Source organism: Rana temporaria, chromosome 5 (genome assembly GCF_905171775.1).
Source record: "Rana temporaria chromosome 5, aRanTem1.1, whole genome shotgun sequence".
NCBI lineage: Eukaryota > Metazoa > Chordata > Amphibia > Anura > Ranidae > Rana > Rana temporaria.
This window is the reverse complement of record NC_053493.1, coordinates 250,844,253-250,861,802: the sequence shown is the minus strand read 5'-3', so window position 1 is coordinate 250,861,802 and position 17,550 is coordinate 250,844,253. Positions and strand designations below refer to the sequence as shown.

General features: G+C 46.4%; 1 protein-coding gene across 3 annotated transcripts in view; it reads left to right on the top strand.

Moving 5' to 3' along the window:
* MAK (male germ cell associated kinase) overlaps window positions 1–17,550 on the top strand; it is a 98,324-nt gene that overhangs the window by 39,245 nt on the left and 41,529 nt on the right. For 2 of the 3 annotated variants that reach the window (XM_040353714.1, XM_040353716.1), the window contains exons 4-5: window positions 2,487–2,608; window positions 17,027–17,109. In XM_040353714.1, coding sequence (XP_040209648.1) covers window positions 2,487–2,608; window positions 17,027–17,109 — 205 coding nt within the window. Of the gene's footprint in view, window positions 1–2,486; window positions 2,609–5,482; window positions 5,563–17,026; window positions 17,110–17,550 lie in introns of all 3 variants that reach the window. The other variant, XM_040353715.1, reaches the window with a different exon arrangement.

Sequence of the window (17,550 nt, the reverse complement as noted above, 5' to 3'; positions counted from 1 at the left end):
CTGGGACTGGTAACTTTTCATTGATTTCATCACAAGTTATGCACTGTTCCATGGTTTTAGCTCTTGAGTTTTTTTGCTTCCTTTTTGTGGGGCTAATCCTCCGCATTGTGTAAAAGGTTTGTTTGATCCTGTGTTCTCTGATCCACCCCATCTTTTACTTTCCCCAATCCATCTGATGATAGCACAGAGCCTTGGAGTCACTCTGCACATGCTTAGTTTGGTGTGTATTGCTAGAGCGTTTTTTTTTTTTTCAGAAGGGAAAGTAAATACCGGGTACTTCTGTGTATAGGGCACATGTAGACTCACTCCCCTTCCTTACACATACACACATACAAAGTATTCACCCCCCTTGGCATTTTTCATGTTGTGTTGCCTCACAACATGGATTGTTTGAGGATTTGCATTAGGTCATTCCAACACATTTTACATGTTTCCCCTTAAACCTCAAGTGTTTCTTTAGCAGTGTGTTTGTGGTCATTGTCCTGCTGAAAGGTGAACCTCCGTCCTAGCCTCAAATCACACATAGGGTGGTACAGGTTTTGCTCAAGAATATCCCTGTATTTCGCACCATCCATCTGTCCCTCAACGCTGACCAGTTTCCCAGTCCCGGCTGCTGAAAAACATCCCCACAGCATGCTGCCACCACCATGTTTCACTGTGGGGATGGTGTTCTTTGGATGATGTGATGTATTGGGTTTGCGCCAGACACAGCGTTTTCTTTGATGGCCAAAAAGTTCAATTTTAGTCTCATCAGACCAGAGCATATATTTTGGGAGTCTCCCACATGCCATTTCCCAAACTCAAAACGTGCCATTTTGTTTTTTTTGCTAAAATACTGTCTTTCTTCTGGCCACTCTGCCATAAAGCCCAACTCTATGGAGTGTACAGGTTATTGTCGTCCTATGTACATATACTCTAGTCTCTGCTGTGGAACTCTGCAGCTCATCCAGGGTTACTTTGGGTCTCTGTGCTGCTTCTCTGATTAATGCCCTCCTTGCCCGGTCCGTGAGTTTTGGTGTGCGGCAAATACCTTTTATCATCGGCAGTATATAGCAGTCTTGTGACTTCTATCAGTATCTAGTAAACCTTGTAGGAGGAGTTTTAATTATCCCCTGGTACTCTGTCTGGACAGTGCTCATTGGCCCTGTGATGATAACATGCACCCTCCCAAGAAAAAAAAAACTCTCTAGCAATACACACCAAACTGAATATGTGCAGCCTGTCCACTGGCTCTGTAGATATCAGGTTATTTTTTTGAGACCGTGGAAGAAGAGGAGGATCAGAGAAAACAGATCAAACAACTTTTATGCACAATGCAAAGGATTAACCCCTTAGGTTCAACAGTGAGTATAACGAACATACTTTACTGCATATAAGGCTGATTTCACTGTTGTGGGTTTAGTAATACTTTAAAGTACTCCTCGCCCCCTTACATGCCACATTTGGCATGTAATTTTTTTTGGGGGGGAGTGGGTTCTTTGTTTTGAAGGGGACTTCCTGTCCCACTTCCTCCTTACACCTAGAGGGCCGCCTAGGCGACTCCTTCTCTCCCCCTAGGCAGCCCCTACCTCTAAGCGATCTCCTGGGACACAGCACAGGTCCCAGAAGATCGCCTATCCACTCCGAGAGCGCAGTGTGTCTTCGCACATGCACCGTGCGTGCCCGGCCGTGAAGCCACAAGCTGTCACGGCCAGGTTCCCACAGTTCCAATGAAGTTGCCAAGGAGAGGAGGGGGAGAGGAGCAGGCCTCCGTGCGGCCGCATTGCTGGACTATGGGACAGGTGAGTGGCTGTTTATTAAAAGTCAGCAGCTATACTTTTTGTAGCTGCTGACTTTTAATAAACTAAAAATAGCCTGGAACTCCGCTTTAAGAATCACTGGTCTATTTATTTCCATGAAATTTGATGTTCGAATAACACTACCAAATTTCACCAGCAGGTGACACTCCAGGTACAACTGGCAAATAATACATCTAAGATCTGAAACAAGGAGCTGTGAGTTAGGAAATAATCTTTGTAACTACATGGGGTGGTCCCAAACAAATAGGTGAATTGCAATTTTCCTGATTAGTCCCCTTTTTAAGGATAAATTTGCCTAAAAATCACATTTAGTTGGATGCACCTCTCAGCTTTTTAAAATATCCCCAGCCACCCGACTCCAAGCGGTACCAAGCAATAGCGTCCCCGGTCTTAAGTGTTTCCTGAACAGATCTTTGGAGCATATATTACTGGTCAGGTGACAAAGAAAAAAGCACTCTTACATGATGAATTGACAGTGACCCCGTGGATTTAAATGTACTTGTATTCTATATATTGCCATGTACACGTGGAAATGCAAAGCACAAGCGAGCTGCAATAACACTCACTTTCTATATTCCTTTTCACTACATCAACAAGAAAAATAGAAATCCATCAATTATTGTGTACTGTTATTGCAGATGTCAGTATTTATATGGAGAGATTGGTCAACACTTTTTTTTTTTACAGTCCCTAAAAAAACTTAATCATGTCAACGTGGTGAAATTAAAGGAGGTAATCAGAGAGAATGACCAACTCTATTTCGTATTTGAATATATGAAGGAAAATCTTTATCAGCTGATGAAAGACAGGTATGATCCTTTTATCACTGTACTATTCAAACAAGATATTGGTATCAAGGTTTACTTTTACCTAGATCAGGGATATGCAATTGGCGGACCTCCAGCTGTTTCAGAACTACAAGTCCCATGAGGCATAGCAAGACCCTGACAGCCACAAACAGAGAGAGGCAGTGGCATGATGGAACTTGTAGTTTTGCAACAGCTGGAGGTCCGCTAATTGCATATCCCTGACCTAGATCATTTAAGGCAAAGGAACTGCTTCGTTGTAAAGCATGCTCCCTACACTGTTGACACTTGCCTTTCTCCTACTCCCCTACCATCCAGTTTGCACAACTTTGATACTCCTGATTATGGAAGAACTTTATTATTTATTATGGAAGTGACTCTCTTCCGTTCCTCCTACTGTGCAGCTTTCAGTGCCCAAGTGACCTATTCTCAGACCTGAACAATGGGATTTGGAGAGGAGATGCTTCGTCCTATATAAGCTTTAACCTACCATGTGCCCATAGGCGTGTGCCTGGACACACCCTAATCACTGTGCTGCTCCGATTCCCCCTACTACCCGGGCTTCCACTTGTTTTGGCTCCCCCCTGCCCTGCAGTGCAGCTGGATTCCCTCTTCTCCTTATCCCATAGCTGCTGTAGGGATGTCATAGGATGGAGAGCGGGGGAAGGGGCTAGTAAATACACAATCTACATGCGCAGCCCTGGCATTTAAACTTGATCATTTAAGTTTGCCATACACTAGTCGAAAATTGGGCTGTTCAGCAAGGATCGGCCGAATTTCGATCAGTGTGTGGCCGTTCCTGCTCTGCAGTGTCAAAAAGGACAAGCTGGAAAAACATCTCTTGATCAGTGGCTGCAGATGCTGATCAGTATATTCTAACAACAGTAAATGCCACTGTCATCATACAATGTCCTAGCAGGGGGGGGGGGGGGGGGGGAAACAGTGAGATTACGGCTTCTTCATTTTGATTATAGAAAGTTGATAGACTTAAACATTTAGAGGGGAATAAAAAGCTGGTAGGTGGTTAAGAAGTTGGAATATCGCTTTTGGATGAATAACCCTGTAATGCCTCATACACACGACCGGTTTTCCTGTCAGGAAAAAAAAATATGTTTTTCCCGACGTGATTCCTCTCCAACCTGCCTTGCATACAGACATTCATGCCAAATCCTGCCGGACCAAAGTGCGGTGACGTACAACACAAACGACGGGACTATAAAGGGGAAGTTCAATTCCAACGGCGCCACCCTTTGTGCTGCTTTTGCTGATCCTCGTGTTAGTAAAAGTTTGGTGAGAGACGATTCGTGCTTTTTATGCGCTGAATTAAGCGATGTAATAATTTACAGCGTGACGAATGTGCTATCTCCATTACGAATGCCATTTTTACCAGAACGAGTGGTCCGTCTCATAACTTGATTCTGGCTGTGTGTGTAGCAAGCCATATCTTGTTTGTTTTTTGTTTTTTTTTCTTGTCTAACACTATGGGGGTTATTTACGAAAGGCAAATCCACTCTGCACTACAAGTGCACTGAACGTGCACTTGGAAGTGCAGTCGCTTTTAGATCTGAGCGGATGATCTGAAATGAGGGGAAGCACTGCTAATTTTTAACATCCAATCATGTGTAAGCTAAAATGCTGTTGTTTTTTTTCCTTGTATGTCCCCGTCAGATCTACAGCGACTGCACTTTCAGTACACTTTCAAATGCACTTGCAGTGCACTTGTACTGCAAAATGGATTTGCATTTCGAAAATACCCACCAAGTGCCAGAAGGTGACATAATATGCTTGGTATGATGTTGGGTGATCGCTGCAGAGAGAAAAATAAGTTAATCTATTTCAGTTCTTTTTTATTAGAAGTCTTTGGTCTGTATAAGAAATCATTAGGCTCCACTGGTAGTATTAAAGTGCATGTAAACCCTCTCCTATACCCAGTGAAGTGAATAGCCTCAGATGATACCCAGAGATGAAGCAAATCCTCCTACATAGGTTTTACATGTATATCTGCTGTCTCCCGCTTTATATGCTGTTTAGAAAGCACACATTGTGTTCGAATTTTCACTTCCTCATTCAGCAGTGTAGTGTTGGATTACAGTGGGAGACAGCTGATTGGAGGAAAGGCACACACACACCCCTCCAGATAGGCAGAACTTTCAGAGCTGTGCTGTGAGTAGAGCAGCTTTCTGCTAATCTAATTATAGCGCCCACCCTGACACAAAATTCAGGCTGGTTTTATCACGTGTCAAAGAACTTGTCAGAATGTCATGATAACAGAAGAATGGAGCAGGAGAAAGCCACGGAACTTAGTGCTTTGAAGAGAAATAAGAAAACACTTCAGATATATGTGCCCAGCTCAAATTTAATGAATCGGGTTTACATCCACTTTAAGGACACAGCAGGGACATGCTTGTAGGAAGTCACATACATGTGTAGAAATGGCTGACTTGGAAAAAAATGAGAGACCAGGATGGTCATGCTGAAGACGGAAGATTTAAATTAGTGAGAGAACAGCCACCCACAAGAAATGCTTCTCATTCAATGTACAGTAAGTATTGTCCTATTGTGTTGATGGCTTTAAGGGTGTATGCCAAATTTTGGTTAGCCACGTGGCAATTGTAGTCCGTGCATAGTATTACATGGAATACATCTAATAAATGTGTATGCTGTCAGATTGCTTAACCAAAAACAGGTCAAATTCACAAAATCATTTAGCATACAAGGTTGGTGCTTTAGATGGCATTGGTTGTAAAGCATGTAGCCGCAAACTTAGCATATGTGCTTCACCAAAGACAAATGCAGCCATGTAAAAATCTATACCCTGAGACTTTCCATAAGCTCCCTTGTATAATTACTTGAAGTGTTTAATTTGTCTCTTCGCAGAAATAAGTTGTTTCCTGAGTCAGTCATCAGAAACATAATGTATCAGATTTTACAAGGCCTAGCCTTTATCCATAAGCACGGTAGGTTTACAAAGTGAGAAAGAACCGTGTGTAACCTTTGCAGTGCTTTTTCCTGGTAATGTATATTCATCATTTGATGTGATATCTTATTAAAACAGGGATGGACTGCTACCATATCATTACTGAAAGGGTGGGGTTGATATGCTAATGAGCAGATTCTGGCGGCTGGAATCACAGGTACAAGTGAATAGCAGCGGCTGCTCAGCATGCATAAACCTGACGGCAGCCGCCACGGTTCATATGTAGCAGCACACAAAGTATTTGATCCCCTCCTGATTGTGTACGTTTGCCCACAGACAAAGAAATGATCAGCCTATAATTTTAACTACTTCAGCCCCGAAAGGATTTACACCCTTAATAACCAGGCAATTTTTTGCGATATACAGCACTGCCTCTCTTCACACTGGGGCGTTTTTTCAGGCGCTTTTGGCCTAAAAATTGTATCTTTAAAGCGCCTGAAAAATGCCTCCCCAGTGAGAAAGCCCGAGCGCTTTCACACTGGGGCGATGCGCTTGCAGGGCGTTAGAAAAAGTCCTGCAAGCAGCATCACTACGCATCAATACACCACTCCTGCCCATTGAAATGAATGGGCACCGCTGCCGAAGCGCCTTCAAAGCGATTCGGCAGCGACGCTACACGGGCACATTTAACCCTGTATTCGGCCCATAGCGGAGTTAAAGGCGCCACCCGCTAGCGGCTGGATCGATAAAGCGCTGCAAAAACTAGCAGCGTTTTACTGTCAATGCCCGCCCCAGAGTGAAAGCAGCCTAACTGACAATTGCGCAGTCTTGCGACATTGTACATAAACAAAATTGATGTCCTTTTTTTCCCCCCACAAATAGAGCTTTCTTTCGGTGGTATTTGATCACCTCTGCATGTTTTTATTTTCTCTTATCGTCCATGGACGGACACAGCTCCTTAAATCTTGACAAGTGGGTTATGTTCCCTGTTTACAGGAGAGGACTAGGCAGAAACATGTTAAATAGTTAAATACATGTTACATTAACAGAGTTGAACAGCCCCGCCCAGGGGGCGGTCCCTCCAGACATAACCCTCCTCACTGCAGCTTGCAGCCTCAGTTTCGTTCTGCCTAGCAAAGGAGAAGGACGTATGGCTCCCTTTGGGCCCAGCGCCCTGAGGAGAAATTTTATTTTATTTTACTTTACTTTTTCTTGAAGAATCTTCTTTCAACTGTTGGCTGAGAGACAGGCTGGATATTATAGATCCTTGTAGTCTACTCAGTCCGACCAGCAAGCGTGGGCACACCTTTGCAAAGAGGCTTGGTCTGCCACGCCATACCTCATGACTCCTGAGGTGGCCGTGAGCTTTGCTCCGAGGTCCACATATGACTGAGCTGTGGTGTTGCCTCAATCACAGTGGACCGGGCCGACAGCTACCTCCATTGCGGTTGTAGGTCTGTCAGGAATGCGTCAGCGAGTCCTCGCTCGGACGGGTAAGTACAGTCCCTCCTGCTTCGGTGGGTTGGTACAGCTGGGCATTCCTGGGGTTCGGGGGTCCCTTCCCCTTACTTCCCTGCTCCTTTCCCTTGCTGCATTGCTAACATTGCCGCTGTCAGGGGGGAGGGGGCCTTCCTGAGGGGATGGGCTTTCCTGTGAGGTAAAAAGCCCTGTGATGAGCACAGATGTTTATGATTATACTTCAGCAGACGCTGACTGATTGGTGACACCTGTAATGGTTTTGCTTTTTATGCTGTATCTGTGTCTTATCCTTAAATAAAACAGCCCTATGAGGCTTTTCCTGTTTAAACACAGGTCCCTGCAAAAGTTACCTCACGGTTCTTTTCCTCACAGGCAGCGCTGTGCAGTCTCCTCCTGAGGGAGTCCCCTGGTTACCCCTGGTCAGCGCAGCAAGTGGGTGAGAGGCCCTGAATAGGGCTCTAGGAGCTTTTGTCTATTTGTATGGACAGGTGTGCATATTATAATACACACTATGTAAATATGGAGTCAGTATCTGGGTCCTTCCCCACATGCTGGTGGTGGCAGCAGGTGTTAGCACCTGGGATTCCCACAGAGTTTTTATTGTTAGTCCTGGACACAGTTTGTGCCAGGGTGGGGGTGGACTGCGGGCGGGCGGTAAAAGAGTGCCCCCTTCCCCCGTTATCCCCTGGGGAATGCTCTGTTATGGAGCCATGGACTAGGTACCTAGTTAAAAAAAAAAAAAAAAAGGCAGAATAAGGCATTTATGGGTGCGCTTTTTACTGCTGCAAGGGACTCTCCTAAGCTGCATAGTGCAGCTGGGTTTCCGCTGAGGGCTCGGTCTTTTTTGGATCACACAAATCAGACCGCTGTGTAGGTTTTTTCCTTCTGTGCCCTTCTTTGATAATTTCTGAGATGCGGAATGAGAAAAGCCACTGAGGGCTTTTGTAGTCCCTCACCGCCGGGCGGGAACCCCTACTTGTATGGATCTGACTGATAGAAGATCCGAAGTACTGACCCGTTCCATGTTTACCATGCTGGGGTCTGGCTTGCGGCCTATTGTGGCCACTACACTGGGGTCTCAGTGGTCGCTGGCGCTATTTTTTGGGAGATTTTTCAATTACATTGAAAACTCCCATTGGCGCCCATTTTGTCGTAGCCACGCTATGGCGCAGCTTACATTGTGCTGGCCTTTTTCCTGTGGCCGCGTTCTGAACGCTCGGCGGCCATCTTGGAGTAGTCCTGACCCCTAGTGCTGTATACAACTCACAGAGTGAGCATTTTGCACCAGACAGTGGAGGAGCACCGACTCTCTCCTGAGGTTATTAGCCTAGCGGACCAGCTGGTCCAGGGCCTCATATAGGTCTGTGATGCTTCATTGAATGCTGCGCCCTTGTTATCCAGGGCGTCTGTTTCAGAATGGTTTTATGCACACGGTGGTGTAGTGCTTAACTCCATTACTTGGCAGCAAAAGAGTCATTGGTTCGAATCTGCACACTGACGCCAATCTGCACACTGACGCCAATCTGCCTGGAGCTTGCATTGTCGCTCCCTGTGTCTGTGTGGGTTTCCTCCGGGTACTCCGGTTTCCTCCAAAGACATGTGTGCATACACCTACATAATATACATACACACTATGTGTGTGTATTATTTAGGGGCAACCCTCCCAGGCCGTCAAAGGCCCAGCTGGGGGACTAATCTGTCCCTGGGTGCATAAGCCGATCACGCCGGCACCCAAATCCTGCCAATGTATATAGCCTTCCCTCCCTGTCTCTAGGTGGGAGGGGCGGCTTGCAGGTTCACAATTCAGTGAAACCTCCCTGCTCTCCGACTAGTGGGTCTGCGAGGTGGTCTCTTCGGAGTACTAGATAGGGTTTCCTCCTATCCACAGAACAAAGTTCTGTCCTTGTGTCTTCCCCTCTCGGCACGTCGGTCTGCCTTGGGCAGTGTGGGATTTGCTAAGCTGCAAGGTAATTTTACCTTTCCTGCAGGACGAGAGTTTTGGGGTTTTCTATGGGCCTCAGGCCCTAAATACCTTTGTGAACGTCGGGTAGTTCCGCATGGAATCCATTTGTTCGGTGGTAGCTGCGCTTCATCCGGGGGATGTCCTGACGTCCTCGGACATCAGGGACGCATACATGCATGTCCCGTTTTGCACATGTCACAGTGTTTTTTTCTGTGCTTCGTGATGAGAGAAGGGTCTCTGTCAGCCTGTGGCCCTCCCTTTTGATCTGGCGGCAGCACTATGGGTTTTCAGCTAGGAGCTCGCACTTATTTGAATTTTGTTGGGACAGCGAGGCTTTGCCTCATTGGCTACTTTGACGACTTTCTTCTGAGAGCAGCTTCTGTCTCCGACCTAGTGGATGGGTTATTCCCATTCAGACCCTCCGAAGATTCGGGTGGATGTTAAACGTTTAGGCCAGAAAGTGTAGCTCAGTGGCAGCAAGCCTGCCCTACATGTGTGCGACCCAGGGTTCAAATTATGGGCATGCTAGGTTCCGACTCAGCGTTGGAGTATCTAGTGTTGATCCAGACTCCTCAGTGGCAAAGGTCCTTCTTCCCCTGGAGAAATTGCAGACTCTTCAGTCTGCGGAGAAGGTATTGGCATCACGCAATCGGTCTTCTCTCCGGGCGCCTGCTGGTTCAGGGTCTGTGGGTAGCCTCCTTCAAGGTGGTACTGTATGCCCAGTTCCACACCCTGGTTTTCCAGTGGAACTACTGTCCAGGTGGTAAAAATCTCTTGTCTCTGAAATCATTAGATTCCTGTGCGCCACCTAGTCAGAGTCTCTCTGAGTTGGTGACAGAGATTCCCGACTCTTCGGTCCGGGAAGTTGTTCCTTCCTTCCAGTGGTCGGTGTTTACGACGAATGCCAGCTCACGGGTTGTGAACCTGGAGGTTCACAAAACTGGGGGGTCCAGTCGGCCCTGAGTCGCTGGACTTGCGTGGACCTATGACCACACCTCCTTGAATGTGTCTGGTCTCGGTAGCTACCCAGGGTCGGGCCTGGCTAGTGCCTGGTGGAAGACCGCCTGGGAATACCAGGTGCTGTCTACTGTTCATTGTCCTACTATTTTAGGCGATCAGGCTATGCTTCTCCTTGTGGTCGACCAATCTGGTTTCAGCCGGACAACGCCACGGCCGTGGCTTCAGTCTACCATCAGGTATGCCGGCAGGCAGACTACTGGAGTCGCCAGATGCTGGACCAGGGCGACTGGTCTTTGTGCTTGGGGTGTTTCGGCTCCCTTGCAGGAGGTGAGCCTCACATTGCATGGATCTCCTGGCAGCTTGTCTCCGCCGCAAGGGTGTCAGTTAGTGGCCAGGTCTAGTGATCTTGTACAGACGCGTCAGTCGCGCTGGTGGCCCTGTGTTGTCTGTATCAGTGATTTTTTGCCATTCCTCCATGGTAGTTGCTTCCTCGGCCGCTCCACAGAGTGGATGCTGAGGAGATCCCGATGATTCTAATCGCTCCAGATTAATCTCGGCGTCCTTGGTACGCTGATATCGGGCGCCTGGTAGCGGAGGCACCCTGGCGATTGCCAGGGCAGGAGGTTCCTGTCTCAAGGTCCCATACTTCCTCCTGTTGTACAGTCACTGACTTGCTTAACATGGTTATTGGAAGCCAGACTTTAGGTGACCAGGGTCTGTCTGACTCGGTCATCTCAACAGGGCACCGTAGTCTTCTTCCGGAGGATCTACCGTCGCACCTCTCTTGGTGCGAAGGGATGGAGTGACGTCCACGGGCGTACTTTCAATGTCCAGGGTCCTGCTGTTTTTAAAGCTTGGATTGGATCTAAAAATTGCTTAAAGCACCGTTTGGGGGCAGATTTCAGCCTTGGCTGTGTTCTTTTAGTGGCCTTTTTGCGGCCCGTTCCCTGGTGGGTCCCCTTTTTTTGTGTGCAAGGGGTTTGTCATATACTTTCCCCTCTTGGCCCATCTCTTCCCCCATGAGTTTTGACTCTGGTGCTCTCGGTTCTTCAGGAACCTTCCTTTTGGAAACATCAGAGAGATTTTCTCTTGACACTATCTCAGAAGGTGGCCCCTTTAGTGGCCTTTACCTCTGTTAGAGGGGTTTCTGAGTTGGCGGTCTTGTCTTGCAAGCCGCCATGCTTGATCCCCCATAAGGATTAGGTGATGGTGCGCCCGCGACCTTCCCTTCTTCCGAAGGAGGTTTCGGCCTTTCATACTTTAGGCGTGGTACGCGCTTTGCGGGTATACCAGCCTACTACGGCTCCATTTCGGAGCTTCTGACTCTCTTTTGTGTCGGTGTCTGGTCCACAAAAGGGCCTGGCGGTCTCGTCGACCACCATTTCTCGGTGGATCGGGCAGGCCGTCATACAGGCCTATGCTCCTAAGGGCGGGCCCCCCTTTCCGGTCACGGCACTTTCGACCAGGGCAATTGGTGCTTCCTGGGTTTTTTTTTTTTTTCCCGACATCATGCGTCGGTCTCACAGGTGTGCGAGGCGGCGATTTGCTCGTCCGTTCGCGCTTTTTCCAGAATTTACATGGTTGCTGTGAGTGCATCTTATGATGTTTTTTTCAGCCGCTAGTTTTTGCCGGCGGCTGTTTAAAGTTGCACCTCCTCCGTTGAGGAGCTCTGCTTGTTTTGGGGTGAAGTTAAAATTGTTTTTACTGATATATTTCCCACCCCTCGTTTTTTTACACTGCTTGGGGACGTCCCACTTGTCAAGATTTAAGGAGCTGTGTCCGTCCATGGACGATAAGAGAAAATAGGATTTTTTGTACTCACCGTAAAATCCTTTTCTCTGAAGTCCATGGACGGACACAGCTCCCACCCCTCCTTTTTAGGTTTGTACTGCTTGTTACGAACTGAGGCTGCAAGCTGCAGTGAGGAGGGTTATGTCTGGAGGGACCGCCCCCTGGGCGGGGCTGTTCAACTCTGTTAATGTAACATGTATTTAACTATTTAACATGTTTCTGCCTAGTCCTCTCCTGTAAACAGGGAACATAACCCACTTGTCAAGATTTAAGGAGCTGTGTCCGTCCATGGACTTCAGAGAAAAGGATTTTACGGTGAGTACAAAAAATCCTATTTTTTGCGCTATAAACAAAAAAAAAACTATTTTTTTTTACTTTCTGCTTTAATAAATATCCCCCCAAATTTTTTTTGCAAAGAAATTTCTTTATCAGTTTAGGACACTATGGGGTAGATTCAAAGAGCAATTGCGCCTGCGTAACCATAGTTACGCAGCGCAATTGCTTACTTGCCCCAGCGTATCGAATGCTCCTGATTCAGGAACCTCTATACGCCGACTGCAGCCTAAGAAATGACTGGCATAAGGCTCCTTATGCCGTCATATATTAGGCTGCATTCTTACGCAGACCGCTAGGTGGCGTTCCCGTTGTGGTCAGCGTATAGTATGCAAATTGCATACAAACGCCGATTCACAACCCTACGCGAGCCCTGCGTACGCAGTTTACGTCGTTTGCGTACGTCGGTTTTTGCGTAAGGCTGCCCCTGCTATTAGCAGGGGCAGCCAATGCTACCTATACCCGTCGTTCCCGCGTCGCAAAATTTGAAATTTACGTAGTTTGCGTAAGTGAATCGTGAATGGCGCTGGACGCCATTCACGTTCACTTTGAAGCAAATGACGTCCTTGCGACGTCATTTACCGCAATGCACGTCGGGAAAGTTTCCTGACGGAGCATGCGCACTACGCTCGGCGCGGGAACGCGCCTAATTTAAATGATCCTAATGTAAATAAGTTTTCTCTTTCAATTACGGGCACTGATATGGCGGCACTGATGGGCACCGATGAGATGGCACTGATGGACATCGATGAGGTAGTACTGATGGGCACAGATGAGGTGGCACTGATTGGCGGCGTTTGTATGCGGCAATGATGGGCACACATTGGCGGCACTGATGGGCACTCGTGGGCGGCACTGATGGGCACTCATGGGCGGCACTGGGCACTCATAGGCGGCACAGATGGGCACTCATGGGCGGCACTTATGGGTGGCACTGATGGATACTTATGGGTGGCACAGATGGGCACTGATAGGTGGGCACTGGGCATGGATGGGCACTGTGGGGTGGCACTGATGGACACTGTGGGGTGGCACTGATGGACACTGTGGGGCGGCACTGATTTACCCATGTTGCCAATCAGTGCCCATTTGTGGGCACTGATTGGCATCTTTTTTTTTTTTTAATGCTTTTTTTTTGCCCCCTTTTTTTTTGCCCTTCCCTGGTGGTCCAGGGTGGGCTTCCCTGGTGGTCCAGTGTGGCGATCCGAGGGGGGGCTGGGCTGATAAACAATCAGCGCGAACCCCCCCTGTCAGGAGAGCCGCCGATCGGCTCTCCTCTACTCGTGTCTGTCAGACGCGAGTGAGGAAGAGCCATCAACGGCTCTTCCTGTTTACATCGTGATCAGCCGTGGTTGGACACAGCTGATCACGTGGTAAAGAGTCTCCGTGAGAGACTCTTTACCTTGATCGGTGTTGCGGGGTGTCAGACTGACACCCTGCAACAACGATCATATGACGTCCAGTCAGGATTCTACAACCACTTTGCCGACGTCAATTTGTCATTGGCGGGCGGCAAGTGGTTAAGTTTTTGGAAATAAAGATCTTTCTAAATTCGACCTGTGTATGGCCAGCATAAGAGTACTGCCTTTAAGAGAGTGCTCCTAATCTCAGCTTGTTGCCTGTATAGAAAACACCTGGGTGCCAGAAATCTTGCTGATTGATAGGGGATCAAATACTTATTTTACTGATTAAAATCCAGATTAATTTGGATATTTTTGTTATTATTCTGTCTCTCACTGTTAAAATAAAACTACTATTGAAATTGTAGACTGATCATTTCTTTGTAGGCAAACGTACAAAATCATCAGGGGGCTCAAATACTTTTTTTTTTCCTCACTGTAACCCCATGATGTGCAGTTACATGTGCATAGTGGTGGCCCCTCTCAGCCTGTCATTGGTTTATATAGCTATTCGCTTGTGATTCCAACTGCAAGAATCGGCTGATTCCTTCTGCTGGAATCTTGTGGATGCAGCAAAGTTCCCAAGTGAAGGAGGCCTCAATCTACAGATATACAGTGGGTACGGAAAGTATTCAGACCCCCTTACATTTTTCACTTTTTGTTATATTGCAGTCATTTGCTAAAATCAAAAGTTTAATTTTTTTTCCTCATTAATGTACACACAGCACCCCATATTGATAGAAAAACACAGAATTGTTGACATTTTTGCAGATTTATTAAAAAAGAAAAACTGAAATATCACATGGTCCTAAGTATTCATACCAGGGCTCAAGTCCTGCGGGAACGCGTGGGAACGGAGTTCCTGCACTTTTTTCACAGCAGGAACTCAGTTCCCTTTGAGGGACTAGAGCAGCAGAGAGCAGCCGAGCCGCCCGAGCCAATCCTTCACTAAGCGGCGATGCCCAGCTCGAGTCACTGTCAGGTGCAGGTGAACCTTAGTAATCCTTTATGTTACTGCCCGCTTCCTGTATATGGATTCATCAGGTAGTGTGCGGGTATTCCGTCACTTCCTCGATGCCGAAATGTCTCCTGGGAGCTTTTGTCATTGTCCCCAGGAGACATTGCGGAGGTCTGCCGCGAGTTATCGCAGGATTTAGAAAGAACTTGCTTCTTTCTAAATCCCGTGAAGCGGACAGTAACATAAAGGATCACTAAGGTACAGTGGATCGAAAAAAAAAAAAACATGCTTAGTAATTATGCATAAGAGCGTATCATTTTTTTTTTTTTGGTGGGGGAGTGGATCTTGGGTGGGAGTTCCCACACTTTTTTCCCCAGGACTTGACCCCTGATTCAGACCCTTTGCTGTGACACTCATATATTAAACTCAGGTGCTGTCCATTTCTTCTGATCATCCTTGAGATGGTTCTACACCTTCATCTGAGTCCAGCTGTGTTTGATTATACTGATTGGACTTGATTAGGAAAGCCACACACCTGTCTATATAAGATCTTAGAGCCGGTTCACACAGGGGCGACTCGTTAGGCGACTCAGCCGCCTGACGAGTCGCATCCCATTCTATTCAATAGAACCGTTCTAATAGGAGCGACGCAAGTCGCTCTGACTTAGAAAAAGGTTCTTGTACGACTTTGGGGGCGACTTGCATTGACTTCTATACAGAAGTCATTTTACAAGTCGCCTCTGAAGTCATCTTCAGGACGCCTTGCCGAGTCGCCCCCAAAGTCGTGCCGCCCCAGTGTGAACCGGCTCTTACAGCTCACAGTGCCTGTCAGAGCAAATGAGAATCATGAGGTCAAAGGAACTGCCTGAAGAGCTCAGAGACAGAATTGTGGCAAGGCACAGATTACAAAAAAGGTTACAGAAAAAAATTCTGCTGCACTTAAGGTTCCAAAGAGCACAGTGGCCTCCATAATCCTTAAACGGAAGACGTTTGAGACGACCAGAACCCTTCCTAGAGCTGGCCGCCAGGCCAAACTGAGATATCGGGGGAGACCTTGGTGAGAGAGGTAAAGAAGAACCCAAAGATCACTGTGGCTGAGCTCCAGAGATGCAGTCGGGAGATGGGAGAAAGTTGTAGAAGGTCAACCATCACTTAAGCCCTCCACCAGTCGGGGCTCTATGGCAGAGTGGCCCGACGGAAGCCTCTCCTCCTTACAAGACACATGAAAGCCTGCATGGAGTTTGCTAAAAAAAATACACCTGAAGGACTCCAAGATGGTGAGAAATAAGATTCTCTGGTCTGATGAAACCAAGTTAGAACTTTTTGGCCTTAATTCTAAGCGGTATGTGTGGAGAAAAACAGGCACTGCTCATCACCTGTCCAATACAGTACCAACAGTGAAGCATGGTGGTGGCAGCATCATGCTGTGGGGGTGTTTTTCAGCAGCAGTGACAGGGCGACTGGTTGCAATCAAGGTAAAGATGAATGCGGCCAAGTACAGGGATATCCTGGATGAAAACCTTCTCCAGAGTGCTCAGGACCTCAGACTGGGCCGAAGGTTTACCATCCAACAAGACAATGATCCTAAGCACACAGCTAAAATAATGGAGTGGCTTCACAACAACTCTGTGACTGTTCTTTAATGGCCCAGCCAGAGCCCTTACTTAAACCCAATTGAGCAAATCTGGAGAGACCTAAAAATGTCTGTCCACCAACGTTTACCATCCAACCTGACAGAACTGGAGAGGATCTGCAAGGAGGAATGGCAGAGGATCCCCAAATCCAGTTCAATTAGTTGCATCCAATTCAATTAGTTGCATCTTTCCCAAAAAGACTCATGGCTGTATTAGATCAAAAGGGGCTTCTACTAAATCAGGGGTCTCCAAACTATGGCCCTCCTGTTGTTCAAGAACTACAATTCCCATCATGCCTAGTCATGTCTGCGAATGTCAGGAGTTTTACAGTGCCTCATGGGACACATAGTTCCGCAACAGCTGGAGGGCCGTAGTTTGGAGATCCCTGTACGAAATACTGAGCAATGGGTCTGAATACTTAGGACCATGTGATATTTCAGTTTTCCTTTTTTAATAAATCTGCAAAAATGTCAACAAATTCTGTGTTTTTCTGTCAGTATAGGAAGCTGTGTGTACATCAATGCGGAAAAAATGAACTTAAATGATTTTAGCAAATGACTGCAATATAACAAAGAGTGAAAAATGTAAGGGGGTCTGAATACTTTCCGTACCCACTGTATATTTCTTTAATAACAGAAGCCTGTGATCTTGAAATATGCATTCTTTACCTACACTGTTCTTTTCTTGCTAAAGCTTTGAGAGAGGACCACTGATACCATTTGGGTAGATAATAATAATGTGCATTCAGCAAATTGGTGACATCAGATTGCTGTATAGGCTCATCTTACAATGTATGGAAACACTTGCCTTGGCAGAGAATTACATTGGCATTGAAACAAGAAAAGATACACAAATATACTGCAGACTGTTTTATGTCTTTTGAGACTTCTAAATGGTATCAAGAGGCCTTGTGATGTTCATTTCCTTTCATTACTATTTATTCTTTTCTTTTCTGCTACTGCTTTCCTACATCGCCATCTTGGCAGAGAGAATAAGATGTTCTCTGAGAGTGAAATCAGGAACATTATGTTTCAGGTGCTTTCAGGCTTGGCCTTTATACACAAGCATGGTAAGCATTTAGAATGGCATTTTTCATTTGCATCCTGCAGTGTTAGTTACTGAAGTTTCATTATATACTATCCCTATTTATTATTGTATTATATTGTTTGGTAAAATCTACATGCATTAGTCATTTTATATGAAGTAGATTTATGTAATATACAGTATGTGTAAACCCCTGTGAGCTATTAAGTAACTGTAATAATAAATAAAGTAGTAAAATAAAGAACGGCACCCTGTCGGTAGCTGTAAATAGGCGATTTATTCTTTCCTGGGCTTAAAATGGAATGAAACCTAAAACCAAAAATGCAATATATTGCAATTTACCAATCAGATGTGGTGGCTGCATTTGTTCATTTTTTTTTATTTATTTTTTTTAGGCTTTTCCCCGTTTTTTTTTTCACCTGGTGATCTGCCCACTAACCTCCTATACAGTATTTGAGTGCCCTTA